At 36.8% G+C, this 20388-nt stretch overlaps 1 protein-coding gene across 3 annotated transcripts; it reads right to left on the bottom strand.

The window, feature by feature from the left end:
* Window positions 1-204: 204 nt before the first annotated feature.
* Window positions 205-4832, bottom strand: LOC107901718 (trafficking protein particle complex subunit 13). Of its 3 annotated transcripts, none has more exons than XM_016827821.2 (12): window positions 4441-4832; window positions 4278-4362; window positions 3775-3905; window positions 3579-3681; window positions 3418-3432; window positions 2722-2867; window positions 2388-2583; window positions 2070-2144; window positions 1759-1875; window positions 1046-1090; window positions 687-785; window positions 205-593 (listed from the first exon to the last, which is right to left on the bottom strand). In XM_016827821.2, exons 1-12 carry the CDS (start codon window positions 4728-4730, stop codon window positions 573-575), a joined length of 1323 nt encoding a protein of 440 aa, XP_016683310.1. In that variant the 5' UTR covers window positions 4731-4832; the 3' UTR covers window positions 205-572. The 3 variants fall into 3 exon arrangements, with proteins under 3 accessions (XP_016683310.1, XP_016683309.1, XP_040951299.1); XM_016827820.2 differs by having other exon boundaries at window positions 2388-2589; window positions 4441-4831; XM_041095365.1 differs by lacking the exon at window positions 3418-3432 and having other exon boundaries at window positions 2388-2589.
* Between the last annotated feature and the right edge of the window lie 15556 nt (window positions 4833-20388).

The following is a 20388-nucleotide window of genomic DNA, read 5'->3' as shown; positions in this document are numbered from 1 at the left end:
TTGTCAATACAAGAAAATGTGTATTCAAATACATTAAAATGCATTATCCTCTTATTTAGAAATTAGAAAAAAACTATAAGTAATTTTAGGCATTGTTTAAAAAAAAACATAATCAGAACTTATAATGAGATTATTAATAAGAATTGAACTTAAGATTTTCCCAATTTCAGTTTAGTAATGTCAGAAAAATATTGCAATAATCACTTTAAAAACACAACTTTTGTTTACCTACAAGTAGTTCGACTTTCAAGTTAAACAAGTACAACATTGTAGTGTAAATATATCTTTAATTATATGTGATGACAAAAGGAAAACATTGAAGAGTTCATCATCTAAGTTCTAACACATGAGGCAGCTCAGCATTTGAACCTCGAACAGATCAAAACAGGCATATGTTAGGGAGGACAGCCATCCACTCTTTGCAACAATTGCAATTTGAACATAGGCAACAGTCACAACAAATTAGCTTGCTGCTCATGCCAATGACACTTACACATCGAAGCATCTTTTGCTTGGTCGGTTGAGAGATGATTCCTTCAGCAAGCCGAAACAATCGGTAACTATTTGATATATCAATCTGACTCCACAAAGATCTGCAATGCAGTGAAAAGATGCATCAGAGCTGATATTTATCGATTGAAGATGGCAAGTAAACATGTTTTAAAATCTGCGCATATGAAAACAACCTCCACATCTGGCAATGGGTCATACGTTTTCTTCTCTGTTGTGTCAGACACTGTAATTCCACTTATTCTCTGGACTCCAAGTTTAGTTGCAATCAGGCTCTGCACATGTAAAACCCGTAAATTACAAATGAAGCAAAAACATCGACATAAATACAACTTATGTCCAAGTAGTTGCAGGTGGAATAACAGCAAAATTCGTGAACAGAAATCCAACTGGGCCCTCGACAATTTATCAGTAAGTATCAAACAAGGGAATATCTTCCATTTGGAAATAAATGATTGCATGTTGAAGTCCAGACCGAAGCCACAACTAAAACAGCCAGATTGAAAATAAAATGGTCTGGAAATTTTCTACATACCAGATGGAAATCAGTGGAACCGAATGCTTCCACCTGTGGTAATACCTGTACACAAGTGTAAAATCTGTATCAACAATTGCTTTAAATCATATTTTTATATGCTACGCTAAACAGAAAAAGCATACTACAAATCTTTATTTATGTCACTGAAGTAATAATAAACTTATTCCAAGCAATTAATCTGAGTTATGCTTGAGGTATTCAACTACTTCATAACCATAAGAAGCACCTCACTTGGGAAAAAAAAAAAAACTGTGATATCTAAGAAAAGAACCACTATATTTTGTGTGTTGATCGGTCAAGTGATCCTCAGTTACCATGACATAATTAGACAGACTGAATTCCTATTACACCTTTAGCTTTAATACACCAATCTCACCAAACTGACCAGATCATTTTAGATGCCACCAAACACATGTTTCTCTTCATCAAGAAGCTCTAAGAATGAAGAGTTTAAACAAATAAAAAACCTGCCAACTATTCATGAATACATTTGGTGGTGTGGCATATCACTTTAGCAACCACCTAACACAAATCTCCTTTCATGAAGAAGTTCTAAGAATATAACTTCAAGACCATTTCTCACTTATCATCACTGTCTACCTCTCTCGATATAGGAAAGCTTTAGGTATACATGCTTCCAAAATATGTAATAATAGTTTAGGAGAAAATAGCTAAAATAAATAATGTTGGAAGTCAATTAAATCAATTACCATAGTCTGAAGCCCATTAATCATAACTTTCTTCTCCTCATGTGCGCTATTTTGTGATAGCTGGACCTCAAATGGGCCCAACTCTCTGTCTGTATGGTTAGTGAGATTTAGATGTACCTGCAAGTGGTCATTAAGTCAATTAACTTATTCAAAGACTATTTGAAAATGAAGTTGAAGACTTAGAAGAAAAGAGAGAATCCTTAGGCAGAAAAAAACATAACAGCAGCGATCTTAAGTTCTCATTAGGAAGAAAAGTGTTTCTTTAAAAAAAATTGCCATAATTTGAAACAAAATGCATAGGTAAAACATACCAAAAAGGACTTATCCAAATTGATTAGAGATGGAATCTCCAGAATTTGCAACTCAATCTCTTTGCGACTGATTGGCTGAAAAAGAGGAAATGCCATCAGAATGAGTTTGATAGTTCTTTAATTTTTTGTATAGAAAGTTATACAGATTTCAAACTCGCAAAATAAATAGAACATAGAGAATTCAACGGTGTTTTTCTTTTCCTTTTCCTAAAAAGGAAAAAGAATGAAAAATAATTATTTGTTTCAGTATAGTTGTATAGATTTCACAAAAGCGAACACGAAACTTATTCTTCTAAAATTATAATTGTTTTAACTTACAGTGCCTAGAATTTGCTGTGTTTGCAAGCGACCAGGTTCACCCAGATTTGTACGCCATGTTATCTGAAGTTTACCAAGAATATTAGTCCCCTCTACCTTCATTTGTGCAGAATCAGGTGAAGCCAATTTCAGTTGATAAAGGTAATTGTGAATTCCCCCACCAGATCTGATAAGAATAGGTGGCTTAAATATTTCTCTGCCACTAAATGATAAACAGTTTTAGTCAAATTATCAAAAAGGTAATCAGAATTCATAACTCAAAGCATTGTTTGGACAAGATTCTAACAGAAAAGCAATCAAAATCATACATCCATGTGATATACCCACTACTTACCCAGTTGATGAATTATCTGCAGGATGGAGTTCATCAGCTTTTAGTACTGTAGCACTCCAATGAGGAGCTGGTTCAAACTCAACTTGGTCCATATAAAGGTTTGATTTTGTATGATTCTCTATGCAAGCTTCTAAATAGGTAGTTTCCTGAGATAGAAAAATTCAGCTATTACAGAAGGACAAAACCCAAGTTGATTTACAACTTCTACAACTAGCAATGCAGACGTAAACAAAGGTTAAGACAAAGGTGCTGGTATTGGCAGCACTTGTCAAAGATCAACAACTATAAAACCAAATGAAGCACTCCAATCATCAGATGGTAGCTTTACATATTGCAGAAACCAAGTTGCGACAGAAAAAACACACATCTGACTTGGCTTTTAATGCTCCAAATGAGGAAAAACAAAAGAAAATGAAAACAACAGGAGGAAACTCAGAGGCTAAGGTGCATAATGAAGGGTAGCCTATGCCTTGCCCTCCCCTCGAACAATCCTCAGTGAAGGAGCGATAAAATACTCAGGTTGTAGGAATTTATTTTATATCAATTTCATTTACAAATCACTTGCAATTTATATATTCCATTCCATTTTAGCCCTTTCATTTCTATAGTTTGCATTACGCAAAAAGAATCTACTAATAGCAGCGTGATTATCTAGGCTTTATAAACTTACATCAGAGAACTCAAGTCTCAACCTACCTTGACAGTGCGGACCTGCACAACAGGGATAGAAAAGAAATTACAATTTTGAATGGGAAAAAGTCAAAGTTAAAACTAAGAAACAGTCTCAAAGAACAGCAACAAATGCCAGCATGCACATTAGATTTAACTTATTTCTCTCTTGAGGCATGGGACAGTACCTTTGTCCTAACTGATAAAGGGTTCGCAACAACGAACTTGAAAAACTGTGGAAGATATTTTCTTTCTCCATCATTATCATTGTACAATGCAGTGCAAACCAGCCTGAATTTTGTCGCGCAACAAATAAAGACCAAGTTAGAGGAAATATAATTAAAGAATTACAGGAAATATAAAAACCAACCAGCTGCTACATACGTATGAGCTCCAAGTTCCTTGACATCATGTTCCACAATGAAATCATATCGTCCGCCTGCACGTACAGATTCAACAGGTGATTTTGATGTATCCAACAGGAGGATCCTCTGCCTCTCCGTTTGAATTTCAGCCTACAACCAAACAAAGACTTCTCAACATACGTAAAAGTTTGTACGAACACCCAGGCAAAACCTCAGTTAGCCACTTTTCTCAACATACGTGAAAATAAGTAAATAAATTAAAAAGAACAGTGAAAAAAAGGGATTTCCGATACTCAAACAAGCTTAAGAAGAAGCACATGATCTAACCCTTTTCAATTTTTCATGCTAGTAATACAAAAGCTTAATCAAACTCGATCAAAGAGGGGACAAAATGTCAATTTTAAAATTCAAATTAAAATTCCCTTTAGTTTCAAAGACATTATCAATGCAGCAGATAAACAATTGAAATCAGCTAAAAATTGGGGCAACTTCATCAAAAAGTAACAAATTAAACAAACTGACCTTAATAATAATGTCCCTGACTTCAAAATTAGAGTTATTATTGATGCTAATATAGCTGCAGAATGTCTCTCCCAAATAAATCGCCCTACATTAATTTAATCAACACTAATAAATAAGAAATTAAAGAACTTAAAAGAAAAGGAAAAGAGGGATGTAGTGAGACCCGAAGGATTGAGGGAGGAGGAGGAGGCCAGAGAAGCCCATAGCATCAGATGGATGGTGGAGGAGGAATCGGTTGCCGTAAGTCAGATCGGAGGAGTCCATTGACTTAGTGAGTTGGGAAGATAAGAGCGGAGGAAGGTTAGCGGCAGCGAGTGGGTCGTCAAAGATGTCTTCACCGACGAAGAGATCGGCGGGGTCAAGGCGGAAGGGAGGTTCGACGTGGAAAGAAGGCTTGCAAAGCCGCATCACCCTGAAGGCAAGGGAGTGGGTTCCTTGTTGAGTCGTGCTCATGGCTTGAAACGATTTCAGAATTCAAGCTTTCTACTCTTCTTCTCTTCTGCTAGATCGAGGCTTTGAGAGACTGTCAGTGAGAGGGTAAGAAATGAAGTAAAGACGAGTTGGGCTTAAATGACAATTTTGACCATTTTTTTTTCTGTAAAAATTTAAATGTAATTTCATTTATATTTTTATATAAGAATTAAATATATTATTTTTATTGAAATAATATATTGATTAAATTTTTTTTTTGTTAAATTAGCCAAATATGCCAATTCTTTTTAATTAGGGGTTTATACTATTTTTTTAAAAAATGAGGCAAATAGTTTCCCCAACTTGACAGAAAGTGCGTCTAATTGGATAGGAAGCGCGTTCAGTTGGACGCGTTTTCCTTCACGGTCAAATTCAATTTCTTTTTGAACGTTGGTCAAGCAACGGTAAAAAAATTTAAAGGGCCCTAACGATAATAATTTTTCCTTATAAATACCCTCTAATTTTATTTTTTTCACTCGCATCCTATTCTCTAAAATCTTTCTAATCTCTTAATTTTCTCAAGCTATTGTTCTAAATTTTCTGATACTTTCATTTAAAAATATTAGAATTTTTTAATTATTTCGTATTTTATTCGTTTGGATTAAATTTTTACGAATAATAACCTCTCTAATTTGTTTCGACGACAAGCATATATCCACCTCTCAAGCGATAATGGTAAGAAGAAACTTTAAATTTCATTATGTAACACCCCTAACCCGTATCCATCGCCGAATTAGGGTTACGAGGCATTACCGGTCTTATCACAATTCATACAGATAATCATTTCCTTTCACAACTCGAAATTTCAATCACATCAATTGCTCGTAACTTGATCAAATATCAAGTCTTAAAATCATAACAATCATAACATTGCATAATTAATACATATTTTAGCATATATCAAAACATATCATATACAGAACATATAACAAAACAACTATCCCATTAGTTGAATATCAACCTATTATTATAAAGCTCTTGCACATGTACAAATTAAACATCAAACGAACCATATTTCACTACTAAATTTTTTTCATTCATTTATGCGGCATTGGTGATATAAATAAAAACATGACCAAACATGTTTTAATTACCATTATACCAGTGCGTATTTCCTAATGTCAAAGCCATATCTAAATATATTTACTGGATCATTGCATATACGAACCGTACCTCAAAATTCAACCTATTTTATATCAGGTATATAGTCAAATTTTCAAACCAATTAACATACCTCAAAGTCATACAATACATATACTTTATAAATACATAACCAAAATTCATATGCACATCACCTTAATGGTATTTGAATACCTAATAAAAATCGAACATTTTTCTTCATAATCCTATATATGGGCATATTAAACCAAATAAATCATATCACATGACTTTTTGTCCATTAGCATATGTAACATTAACAATTTCACAAAATTGTCAAGTATAACCTTGTTTCAACATTATAGCCTTATGCGCATTTTATCATACCAAATCAATTACATAGCATTCGAATATCTCAAGTATAATCAATCATATTTCATTTCAAATACCGAACATATATCAAGATATCGATTTGTATATATCTATTTTATTAACTTAAGCATATTCGCATTTTAAGACAAAACAAAACATATTATACGGCCTAATATTCATCCAAACATAAAACCTTATCAAAAGTGCCAAATACCATAACCGAATATACAACCGCTTTTATAACACATTTTGAAATCAAGTCTTAAACCAACAACTTGACCTTTAAATACCGAACCCTAAAACAACCATGTTATAGGCGTATGAATTTATTTTACCTATCATTAGCTGAATATAAATATACATCATATATCATAATTTATCTTACAAAATGACCTAAGAAATTTCCATCATTCACAAATCAATTTACAAGGCAATTTATACTTCAAAACATAGATCATTAATAAGCCACACCAAATAGCCAAATTCAAATAGCATAGCATAGTCATTACATAGCAATTATAAACACATACCAACCTTATCATCTAACCGATTCATCAACCATATTACCATCACTCAATCTTTTAAGCTAAATATGCTATATCATAACTTAACACCAAAACAATATATCACTTATAGTTACTCAAATGACCATCAAGCATACTCAAAATATAATCATCATTTTACCACATTATCAAGCCACATTATACCACTTTTTCATGCTTCCAAAATGAGTTAACTAATAAGCCGAATATACATCTTACTACCCTTCCTCATTGTCGAATCATATAATCAACATTAGCATTATGATCAAGCCATTTTCGCATGGCTATATACGTACAAATTTCAAACCAAATATATCAAAACTAGCCTATACATGCTACATAACCAAAAGCTCAAAGCTTTTATTTACCGAAGTGATAACCGGATAGTGTGATGAGGTCTCCAACAACTTCCAACCCGAACAAGTCTCCGAAAATCTATAAACATAGGAAAAATGCACATAGTAAGCTTTGAAAGCTTAGTAAGCCATAAGCAAATAAATTATCTCAATGATATCCATAATTCAATTTAAATAAGCTGAAATTAACAAATCTCAACCACATGTACATTCATCATACTCGTAAATTTATATGATCACATTAAATACTTTACTTATTTTCACTTTTCATACACTAGCATATGTATCACAACATTCATTTGTATACATACATTTCATTCAATGTCATGTATTTCACATATCATCATTGGAAATATGCTCACCTTTCATTTTCGAATATCATATAAACTTTGTACCTGAATCAGATGTACTTTCACATAATCATTCATTTCTCGATATTGCCCGTTGAACCGTTCGAAATCAATAAGGATACCTAGATAGCTCGGAAGCTTGTACAATGCCAACGTCCCAAACGTGGTCTTACATGTAATCAAATATCGATGCCACTGTCCCAGACAGGGTCTTACACGAAATTGTATATGATCTTGATGTCCCAGACATGGTCTTACACGTAAATCTCAAATCGACGCCAACGTCCCAGACGTGGTCTTACACGATAACTCATATTGGACTCCTATGTCATGACATATGTATCCTATACTATTCCTATGGTTCGTACGGGGCTTTCAGACGTTATAATTCGATCGATTCAAGCTCGTAACTAGTTCTTCAATGCTCAATTCAATTCGGCATATACACATATACTTATTATAATTCAATTCAGCATATATAACACACATACTTTCGAATTTAACAGCATTTATTTACTTATGAACTTACCTTGTACGGACATGAACGAACCGGACGACTATTCGATAATTTTCGGCCTTTCCCCGATCCAAATCTGATTTCCTCTTTTCTTGATCTAATTCAATTCAAATTTGGCTTGTTTAATAACATATTCATTTAATTTCATCCAAAAATACATAATTTGGGCATTTTTCCTTTTAGCCCCTAACATTTCACATTTTCACAATTTAGTCCCTATTTCAAAATAAAACAAATTACTCAAAATTTTAACAAACCCATGTTAGGCCAAATTTACCTTAGGTCCTTAGCAGCCCATTTATTCAATTTATTTCACAATTTGACCCCTCAATTTACAAATTTCACAATTTAATCCTTAATACACATTTTTATCAAAAATCACTTAATTAAACATAATAATCCATTAACAAAGATTTATTTTTCATCATCAAACAAAAAATTCATCACATTATTAAAAATGGAAACTCTCAAATTCATCATCAAATTCAAAAATTAAAGCATGGGCTAACTCGTAAATGAAACAACAATCTCAAAAACATAAAAATTATCAAAAACCGAGCAAAACACATAGTCAAATCAAGCTCCCTAGGTGCTGAAGTTAACGGCTTCATCCATGGCTTCTTTTCTACATAGCAATCGGCCAAAAAGATGATAATAATGGCCATTTTAAGTTTTGTTTTATTTAATTACATTTTATTATACAATTACCATATTAACCTTAAAATAATAATATGAAAACCATATAATGGTTGTCCACTACCGTCCATGATAATATTAAATGGCCAAATTTCACTTTAAGGACCCCACATTATAAAACCCATAACAATATAGCACTTTAACAAATAGCATGCCACTTTTACATTTTACGCGATTAAGTCCTTTTATCAATTTAGACATTTAAACGGTAAAATTACTTCACGAAATTTTCACACATATCAAATAATATGCTTTAAATACTAAAATAATATTAAAAAAATTTATGACCTCGAATTTGGGGTTCCAAAGCCACTGTTCCATCTAGGGTCTAAACCGGGTTGTTACACATTATTTTCAATTAAGTTAATTTTAAAGTTTTTTTATTTTTTAAAATAATTTAAAATAATTTTTTTTCTTTATAAATATGCGGATGATCGTGTTTTGGAGGGCTTGATACATTATTTAGCAACGCCTATGATAACTGAAATTCGTGGTTACTTGCAAGAGGCGGGGTTCTTGCATACCCCTCGTATTCTCAGGGGCTGAAAACTAAATCCTACACTCATAAGCGTGTTGGTGGATAGATGGAGGCCCAAGACACACACTTTCCATATTTTATGTGGTGAGTGTACAATCACACTCGACGACGTAGCGTTACAACTCGGTCTACCCATGGATGGGTCAATCGTCACGGGGTCAGCATTCATTCCTAGTAAAGAGGACCTTTGCACAACATATTTGGGGAAGGTCTCGAAAAAATTTCAAGATGGTCGGATATTGATAAAGTGGTTGGAGACCAATTTCAAAAAGCTTTCTCAGTAAGTGACCGACGTCGTCAATAATAAAACACCTGAGCATTCATAATGAGGTTAATCAGGGGAATTTTAATGCCTGATAAATCTCAAAATTTGGTGCACGTAAGGTGGCTACTACACCTAGCAGACTTCAAAAAATGCAGATGACTGAGTTGGGGATCAGCCCTGTTGGCCACGTTGTATCAGGAGTTGTGTCGGGCGATGGAACTGGATAAAATGTCAATTGGTGGTTGTCTACTCTTGCTGCAGTTGTGGGCCTGGTGGTGACTACCGTTTCTATGTCCCCCAGTGAACGACCTATACATTTTCCCATTGGTGACAAGGTAAAAATCATTTATTAATAAATATGTAGTTTGTATTGTAAATGTTTTTAGTTATTATATGTTTGAACTAACATATCGCTTGTACAGGCGGAACCATGGGCTGAGTTACATAGGACTACCTGAGCAGCTGAAAGATATGGCTGTTGTTAGACCAATGCTTAGAAGCTGAGGTTAATTACTTATTCTTTTCAACCTATAATAATTACGCAATAATTTGTAAACTAAAATTTTGTACAGAACGAAATTTTCAATTGTGCACTTCAATTTGAATGGATGTCGTATGCCGACACCGATATCATATCTTACATCCAGTTGGAATTAGTGGCCATTTGGGGATATGGGACGTGAAGGTGTTGTTGGTAGTGTATGCAATGGTGAAAAGACACGAATCAGATAGGGTGATGCAGTAGTTCGAATGGAGGCAACAAATTTCACCGCCACCGCGAGACATGAAAAAGTTGCACGAGGTGGACTTGCACGGGAAGAACGATAAGGACTGACAAAAGGTTCACAATGACTACATCGACACTTGGGATCGTAGGATGGAATTCTTACCCATCTGCGAACCATTTTTCTCATTGGACACGGTAGCCTATTTGGAGTACATGTCATGGTTCAGAATCGCTGCAAGTCATATCTGTTATCGGTGGAGGCGAGGAGTACGCAAATTTATCAGAAGTGTAACATCCGATGAGGAAAAAATTATTTTTACTATATTTTTATGACCTACAATTTCATGGAATGATTTCGTGAAAATTTCGTTAAAAATTTCGACGTTTGGGCACTCAATTTAGTCAAAAGAACTAAATTGTAAAAAGTGCAAAAGTTGAGTTCTACATGTTAGAGGTGTCCAATTGTTATGAAATTTTAAATTGGAGGTCTTTATATGGTAATTAGACCATTGTTTAAGTTATGGACAAAAAATGGACATGAGATAAGTGAAATAGGAAAATTTTAAGTTAGGGGCATTTTGGTAATTTGGTAATTAAAATGAATTAAAAGGGAAAAAGATGGAAAATTGTGGTCATCTTCTTCATTTGGCCGAAATTAGCAAGGGGGAAGCCATAGTTAGGGTTTTCAAGCTTCCAAGCTCCATAATCAAGAATAACAAAATCCGGAGTTAGACCGAGGAAAGAAAAAGGTTGAAGACTAAGTTGATAGATTTGGCCATATTTTGTACCGAGTTAAGTTTACGGTAAATAAATGCAATATTTTGATAATTATTATTAATGTTGTTTTTTTTCAGCAACTATGTATTTATTTCATGAAAATATCTAATGTTGACTTAAGTATGAGATGATAGAGAATCAGTGATACAAGCCCCGTTGAAACATTAGGAATGTATCGGATACAAATGTCATGACATTAAGGGAATGAGATCCCATGTAAGACCATGTCTGGGACATGACATTGGCATCATTGAGATTATGAGAGGTCCCATGTAAGACCATGCCTAGGACATGGCGTTGGCACCGAGATGAGAGGTCCCCCATAAGACCATGTCTGGGACATGGCATGGGCATCGATATAAGAACTCCCATGTAAGACCATATCTGGGATATGGGATTGGCAGTACAAAAAACATCCCATGTAAGACTATGTTTGGGACATAGCTTTGGCATGCATTATTAAACAAGAGACCCGAGTATCCTTAGTATTCCAAGTGATTCAACGGGCTAGTAAATAGACCATGTTACATGAAAGTTCAGATAAAATCATAATAATAAATTCAGGTGAGTTAGAAGGATTGAGAATATCTCAGTTATCAGTTGAGAAGGAAATTTCAGCAAGGGAGGAGTAAGTTATAATCATGAGTTATTTAAGTAAGCAAGTAAGTAAACAAGTAAGTGAGTAAGTAAAGAAGCGAGTAACGATTCTAATGTTTGATGAAATTTATGAGTATGATTATTTATGATAAATGTTGTTATTTATTTACTTGTAAAATTACTAAGATTTATGCTTACTTTCTTTATTTTTCTTATTTTTATAGTATCGCCAAGTCAGTTCGAGGATCACAAGGACATCGGAGTTTGTCTCACACTATCTACAGACATCTCGGTATTATGTGATTTCGAAACGTGTAAAGCTATGGCATTTATAAAGACTTAGTAATTTTGAGTGTGTTTATATGATATGGCTAATAGTTAGCTATTGAAATGACTAATTAAGAACATGTGTGGTGTTATGAATGCCTAGGTGATAGTTTATACCTAGAAAATATGAAAGAGTAAAAATTTGCAATGAAACAATTTTGGGACAGCAGCAGTGACGTGACTTTGAAAAATCACCAAGGATAGTATAAAATGAATTAGAGAGTGAATAATATATAGAATTAAATCTTATCGAGTCTATTTTCATATAAAAATAACAGTGTGGGTAAAAGAATTTTATATTCTGAGATATTTGAATTTTGGTTAGACAGGGTCAGAATGGTTTTTGGAGTCCTCTGTTCTGAAGGCGAACACTATAATGAAGACGAACACTATGACGAAGACAAAGCTAAGGGTGGAGACGAATATGAGTAAGGGGATAGGGGTGAAGGCGAAGAAGATGAGTACAATGGAAACAATCTATTTTATGAGCCCTTAACAATAGTTGTGTGCAAAAATCCTCCTCGCGACTGTCAGCCACCTTCCTACGACACACATTCTCCTCGACGACGCCGATGATGTATTTATTTATTTAGCTATTGTGATGTAAATATAGATGACATCAATAAAGAAACCATAAATTTTCATTGCAACTCATATTTGTCTTTGTTACATTCTAACATAAGTTCTATGTAAGTTAATAAGAAATAACAAATTTGGTACCTAAGAAGAATGGAAGCATTGTAATCAATTTTATATCCTCTGAAAGTAAATAAGGCTAGTGACGTTAAGGCCCTAATGTACCATTCAACATAGAACATGTTGCCTTTGTATGTCTTGGGTTTCTGCAATACCCACATAACCTCTGTTGGCTATCTTTCTCGCGAATATCCATATTATTCCTTATTCAAGTGGAATTTGAGTGACCTTTCGATATGCGGTGCAGGTCCTTGTTTAGCACCAACTCATATGACACGCTGGACACTGACGACTACATACTCTCATCTAGGATGGGTGGGAATTCAAGATTTCATACATTATGCATGATTTTCAGCCTGTACACATCGTTGATGTAAGGTGTGTACTCAATTTGTAGGTTCCTTCATATGGCAATTACATGCACGCATGGGAATCGAAATGCTTGAAATTTCCCACAATCGCAAGTCCCTCATGTTAGGTCGACACGATATGATGCCCTTGACATGTGCTAGTCGGGCTTAGCGTGCTCCATTACTCGAAATTCCAGGGTCTGACATGTGTGACACACTACATATATAGTGTTCACTCTTACTGTATTTTGTCTAATCTCCTTTATGACATCCTCGTACTAAGTGTGGCTACCCGTTATCTATCCAGCATATGCTGTGGCCCTCTTTGGAGATAAGACAACCAGGTGAAAGTATGTTTCTTTGACAATCGAAGTTATGGGAAAGTGACGCTCCCCCTTCAGACGAAATTGATGCACTCGACTAAGTTTGATGTCATGAGCCCGTACCGTAGACCCCCATCATACGATTGTGCCCACTGTTCGAAGGGTATGTTCGTTAGGTACGCCGCACCATAACTGTTGATGGCACCCAAGTTGTTCAACATTTCATGGAAACAATTTTGGATGAACTTGTACCTATTGAGAAAAGCATACCTATGAATGCAAAGAACGAGCCTAGTATGTGACAGCCCAAAATTGACCCTAGTCGGGAAGTGGTTTCGGGAACGCTAAACCAAGTCACCGAAATGTTTGAATGTGATATTTATTGTCTAGAATATGTAATTATGAATGTGTGAAAATTTCAAGCTTCGAATTAGTCGATTGCATGTGAATTTAGTCAATAGGACTTATGTGAGAAAATTTTAAAATGTGATAGGTCAATGCGTAAGGACCTATTAGTGCATGTGGAAAAAGGGGGGACTTGCATGTCAAATTCCACCCTACTAGTAGTGGCCGGCCATGACAAGCATGGTAGACCAAGTGTGATGGGCAAGACATGTCATAGACATGTCTTGTTGGTGCATCATGGGTGGAAAAAAATAAAATAATGACCATGGAAATTAAATAATGAAAGGGAATATGATGAAAACAAAAAAAGTGTGTGGTTGTTTCTCCCCTCCCCCATTTTGCCGAAACTAGAAAGAAAAACAGAAAAAAAAAGTGCTCATCCTTTGGTTCATCCTTGGCCAAAAGTTTTAAGGAGGAAGGAAGAAGAAAGGTTGAAGAGGTTCGGCCATGCATGTAGCTAGGCTAAGGTATGTTTGATGATGTTCCATGAGATGCATGCATGTTTTAGTTGTTAGCTTGAGTCTACCTAGCCCATGGTCTAAATCTTGCTATGTGATGGAAATGACACTCGGCCATGGATGCATCATTCTTGGTTGATGTTTGATGTTGTGGTGATGAGGCATGAAGATGAGTTAAGATTCGGCCTAGGTGGATTTTGTGTTAATGCCATTGCATGCTAAATATGAAGCTTGTTAATGATGCATGTGATGGTGGATTGATGATTCTTGACTCTCCTTTTTAGCATTTTTGAGTGAGCACATATGTGCATTGGTTGCTAGATGGGGAAGAATCGGCTAGCAAGTTGTGTGCTAAGGCCGAATATAACTTTTGTATGTTAATGAGCAATGCATGTGTTAAATTGATGGAAAGGGAGAGGATGCTTTACTAGTGTATATATGTGCGTATTAGCCAAGTTTTGAACTTGAAACAAAAAGGGTGTTTAGTCAATACAAGTGACCATACTTGTAGAATGTATTAAGTGTTGAAATCGGCCCCAAAATGGACATGCATATTCGGCCAAGGGGGAAAATTGGCTAATGTTGAGTTTGATTCATGATTCCGTACATATGTGACTTTAATGTCTAATGTATAAATATGGGCTAAGTACCTTGTGTTCCTCTTTTCGATGCTCAAATGATTAAATCAATTTATTTGTTTAATTAAGCTCAAGAGCAAAGGGGAAATAAATCCGATAAAGGGAAGGAAAAAGTGGTCGAATAGCTATCGGAATCGTTCGACAACACCCGAGGTAAGTTCTTGAGTAAGAGAGCTTAAATTAAGATTTGATTAGATCATGTTTTAAGCAAACAAAATCATGCTCTTTGTGTGTGGCTATTGAGCCGAAATTGCAAGAATGATAAATGTCTTGTGTTTGAGTTTTGCTAACGAAAACGAAATACGAATGTGCCATGATTTATTGTTAAATGTGCATGGTTATTTGAATGATGTCCGGGCTAAGTCCCGAAGGCTTTGTGCTAAGTGACCATATCCGGACTAAGATCCGAAGGCATTTGTGCGAGATACTAATTCCGGGCTAAGCCCGAAGGCATTTGTGCGAGTTACTAAATCCGGGTTAAGTCCCGAAGGCATTTGTGCGGGTTACTATAACCGGGCTATGTCCCGAAGGCATTTGAACGAGGAGCTATATCCGGTTAAATTTCGAAGGTACGTGATTTGGGAGTGAATGATCTTGCTGTAAAAATTTCAGTTAATGCTCTAGAAACATCCCAACATTGAGGTATGTTTCGTATGTGCTTGAATTTAGTTGAGCCCTTACAAATAAGTATTCGCTCAGTTGATAAACGAGCTACCGGCCTTTGGCTAAGTTGATCTTTTGTGTATGTACATAAGGGTTGGTAATGTGAAGCAAGTATGATATCGAAAATTTGTGCATATGAAATTATCCGTTTAGCTATATGAATGCTATACTTTGTTGTGCTGAAATTCCTTGCTCAAAACTTACTAAGCATAAATTGGTTACTCCGTTTCATTGCTCCTCTGTTTTATAGATTTGGTTCTCCAGCTATCGGACTCGGGATCTTGAAGTCAAAGTCGCCCACACTATCAAAGCCCCTTTTTGGTACAATTTTGGTTGAACTTCGAAATGGCATGTATAGGACTACCCGTTTGTTGTGGGTCGTGGACCCTTTGGACTTGTATAATTTGGATAGCCATGCGAAAATGGCTTATATGTGTTTTAGTATAATGTTATAATCATTCGGTGTGGATATGCTTGACAAGGATTAGCCATGGGAATGGTTAATCACTATCATAAATTGTGCTATTTATGCAAAAAGGGCTAGTTGAATCATGGAAACCATGAAATAGGTAAAGTCTACCTTAAAGGCAGATGCTGACAGCAGCAGTGATGTAGATTTGGAAAATCACTAAAAATAGTAGGAAGGGAATTAAATAGTGAATAAATTATGTAAACAAACCTTGATGAATCTACTTTCATAGGAAAGTAACGAAACAATCATACGGACAGTATGTTAAGAGATATTCAGGTTCTCGTGAGACAGGGCCAGAACGGTTTCTGGATTTCCTGTTCCGACTTTGGAAATTCACTATAAATTAACCAGAGATAATTAGGAGTCATACCATATATGGATATATTCCTCTCCGAGTCTAGTTTCTATAGAAACAAACGGAATCAGTATTGGAGCCCTGTACAAGGAGATATCCAAGTCGTAATGCGCAAAGGTCAGGGTAGTCGATCCCTGTAACATGGGAGACTTTGACTAATAAACTTTACTAATTGGCCCGACCAAAAATTCTAGAAAAAATATGTAGATGGGAATATGAGTCTAGTTTCGGGGAAAAATCACGAAACTGATTTTCGAGTTGTGAAACTCAAGATATGATTTTTAAAGTGACTAGTACGCAGATTGGAAGTGTCTGGGAAATATTTTTATAAGGGGTTTAAAGTCTGTTAACACCTCGTGTTCGACTCCGGTGTCGGTCTCGGGTTCGGGGTGTTACATTTGATTGGTATCAGAGCTACGGTTTAGTCGATTCTAGGACTACCGTAATGCGTTGGGTCTAGCTATACATGCCATTTTATGTGATTACTTGATAGTGTGGTGATTTCTGACAATTGTAAATGTGTTTATTTATAGTAATGGATCCCGATCCCGACCGAGAGGTAGCTGATGATCTTGAGAGTGTAGCGCCTGCTCCCGCACAAGGGACAGCGCCGGCGGACTCTCAACCTAATGCTAGTAACCCGAATGATGAAGCTAGACAAGCTTTCTATAGCGTGATGAATGATTGGTTCAACCAATACATTCGAACTAATACGGCTGTTCCACAACCTCCCTTCCCGACTAATACAACCCCCGCACCTACAATACCTCTGGTAACTGACCAAATAAGGTCAAATAAGCCCTAGTTGACAGAATCTGAAAACATGGGGCTACTGAATTTAAAGCTACGGATAGCGACGATGCCGAGCAAGCTGAATTTTGGTTGGACAACACTATCCGGGTACTCGATGAGCTATCTTGTACACCCGATGAATGCCTAAAGTGTACTATCTCCTTGCTACGTGATTCTGCCTACTATTGGTGGAGTACTCTGACTTCTGTTGTGCCCCGAGAGCAAGTAACTTGAGAGTTTTTCCAAACTGAGTTTCGGAAAAAGTATATCAGTCAGAGATTTGTTGATCAAAAACGGAAGGAATTTCTTGAGCTTAAGTAAGGTTCCATGTCGGTTACTGATTACGAGCGAAAATTTGTTAGACTTAGCAAATACGCTCGGGAATGTGTTTCGTCCAAGGCTATTATGTGTAAACGCTTCGAGGATGGGCTGAATGAAGATATAAAAATGTTCGTTGGCGTTCTTGAAATACGAGAGTTCGTAGTACTTGTCGAGCGAGCTTGTAAAGCCGAAGAGCTTAGAAAAGAAAAACAAAAAGTTGATGAGGGAACTGGAGAGTTTCGTAAAAGATCTTCGGGAAAGTCTCTTCAACAGGCATCGAAGAAATTTCGAGATGATGTGGGCTGGTCGAGAGGCACTTCGGGCCTTTTTAGACGAGATCGTGATCGACCCCCCGTGGGTACACGAGGCATTTCGGTCGCCAGTGTTGGGAATGAACGTCGAGACAGAACGAAATGTCGATATTGCGGTAAATGGCATTCGGGGAGTTGTAGATTCCCTGACCGCTCCTGTTACAAGTGCGGATCAGTTGACCACTTCATTAAAGATTGCCCGAGGTTGTCTGAACAGAATGAAAATTAGAGTGGGAAACCGGGTGCTACCACTGCTCGAGGTAGACCATCTGGAAATACGGGCAATGCTAGTGGTGGCCAGAGAGGATCTAGAGATGCTACGACCAGATCCGAGGCTCGTGCGCCTGCTAGAGCTTATGCTATACGTGCCCGCGAGGATGCTTCTTCGCCTGATGTTATTACCGGTACTTTTACTCTCTTTGATACTAATGTAATTGCTTTGATTGACCCCGGTTCTACTTATTCTTACATATGTGAAACCTTAGCATCCAGTAAGACTTTACCTATTGAGTCTACTGAATTCGTAATTCGGGTGTCAAATCCCTTGGGTCGTTACGTGCTTGTCAACAAAGTGTGTAAGAAATGTCCCCTAGAAATTCGAGGTTCCTGTTTTCCGGCGGACTTGATGCTTTTGCCGTTTGATGAATTTGATGTTATTCTTGGTTTGGATTGGTTGACCGCGCATGATGCGGTTGTGAATTGCAAAAGCAAGACTATTGATTTGAGGTACGCAAATAACGAAGTAATCCGAGTTGAGTCTACGGACTTGGAGGGGATGCCAGCTGTAATATCAGCAATGTTGGCCCAGAAATATGTAAGAAAAGGGTGCGAAGCATACCTTGCGTATGTACTGGATGACAAAGAATTAGACAAGAAACCCGAATCTGTGAATACCCGGATGTTTTTCCTGAAGGATTACCGGGTTTACTACCTATTCGGGAGGTAGAGTTTGGTATTGAGCTTGTACCTGGGACTACGCCGATTTCGATAGCTCCGTATCGTATGGCACCAACCGAGTTAAAAGAGTTGAAAGCTCAGTTGCAAGAATTGACGGATAGAGGTTTTGCTCGACCAAGTTTCTCACCTTGGGGTGCACCAGTATTGTTCGTGAAAAAGAAGGACGGAACCATGAGGTTGTGCATTGACTATCGTCAACTGAATGAAGTGACGATAAAGAACAAATATCCGTTACCACGTATCGATGATTTGTTCGACCAACTGAAGGGAGCCTCAGTGTTCTCAAAAATAGATTTAAGATCGGGCTATTATCAGTTGCGAATTCGAGATTCGGACATACCCAAAACTGCCTTCAGAACGAGATATGGTCACTACGAGTTCTTAGTGATGCCGTTTGGGCTCACTAATGCCCCTGTGGTATTTATGGATTTGATGAATCGGATCTCCAGACCATATTTGGATCGGTTCGTAGTTGTGTTCATTGATGACATCTTGGTCTATTCAAGAGATGAGACCGAACATGCTGAGCATCTGAGGCTAGTGTTGCAAATTTTGCGGGATAAGCAGTTATATGCTAAGTTCAGTAAGTGTGAGTTCTGGTTAAGAGAGGCTAGCTTCTTGGTCATGTAGTATCCGCATCGGGTATTCGAGTTGACTCGAACAAAATTTCAGCCATACTTAATTGGAAACCTCCGAGAAATATTACTGAGGTTCGGAGCTTTTTGGGGCTCGCCGGTTATTACCGACGATTTGTCAAAGGTTTCTCGATGATAGCCACACCAATGACGAAGCTACTTCAAAAGGATGTTAAGTTCGAATGGACGGAGAAATGTCAGAAAAGTTTTGATCAACTAAAAACTTATTTGACTGAAGCTCCAATTTTAGTGCAACCCGAATCAGGCAAAGAGTTTGTCATTTATAGTGACGCATCCCTACTTGGGTTGGGTTGCGTATTGATGCAAGAAGGTCGAGTGGTGGCCTATGCGTCGAGACAATTAAAGCCACATGAGAAAAATTATCCGACCCATGATCTTGAACTAGCTGCCATCGTATTTGCTTTAAAAATATGGCGACATTACTTATTTGGTGAGAAGTGCCATGTATTTTCGGGTCACAGAAGTCTCAAAAATTTGATGACTCAAAGAGACTTAAATCTGCGACAAAGACGTTGGCTTGAGTTGTTGAAAGATTACGAGCTTGTCAGGCTAATATGGTTGCGGACGCCTTAAGCCAGAAATCATTGTTTGCTTTACGAGCGATGAATGTGCACTTGTCTGTTCTACCCGACAATGTGTTAGTAGCTGAATTAAAAGCCAAACCATTATTGATTCATCAAATTCGTGAAGCCCAGAAAGTTGATGATGAATTGGTTGCAAAACGGGCTGAGTGTGCTCCGAACAAGGAATCAGAGTTTCAAATTGATGATGATGATTGTTTGAGGTTCAGAAGTCGTTTGTGTATTCCAAGGAGTTCGGAACTCATTTCGATGATTCTGAACGAAGCCCATTGTAGCCGAATGTCAATTCACCCGGGGAGTACGAAAATGTACAACGAGTTGAAACGTTGGTTTTGGTGGCATGGTATGAAACGAGACATCTCCGACTTTGTTTCGAGATGTTTAATATGTCAACAAGTGAAAGCGGAACATCAAGTGCCTTCAGGATTACTTCAGCCGATCATGATACCCGAGTGGAATGGGATCGAGTCACAATGGACTTTGTATCCGGATGCCATGCA

Source organism: Gossypium hirsutum, chromosome D06, assembly GCF_007990345.1.
Source record: "Gossypium hirsutum isolate 1008001.06 chromosome D06, Gossypium_hirsutum_v2.1, whole genome shotgun sequence".
NCBI lineage: Eukaryota > Viridiplantae > Streptophyta > Magnoliopsida > Malvales > Malvaceae > Gossypium > Gossypium hirsutum.
This window is presented reverse-complemented; position numbering and strand designations above follow the sequence as displayed.

Bases quoted from the DNA above. Each gene is read 5' to 3' on its own strand.
- LOC107901718 (XM_016827820.2), bottom strand. From the start codon at position 4,730: ATGAGCACGACTCAACAAGGAACCCACTCCCTTGCCTTCAGGGTGATG. The intron at 2,590-2,721 runs GTAAGTAGTGGG...TTTATCATTTAG, and splicing joins GCAGATAATTCATCAACTGG to TGGCAGAGAAATATTTAAGC. The intron at 786-1,045 runs GTATGTAGAAAA...TTACATGTGCAG, and splicing joins GTTCCACTGATTTCCATCTG to AGCCTGATTGCAACTAAACT.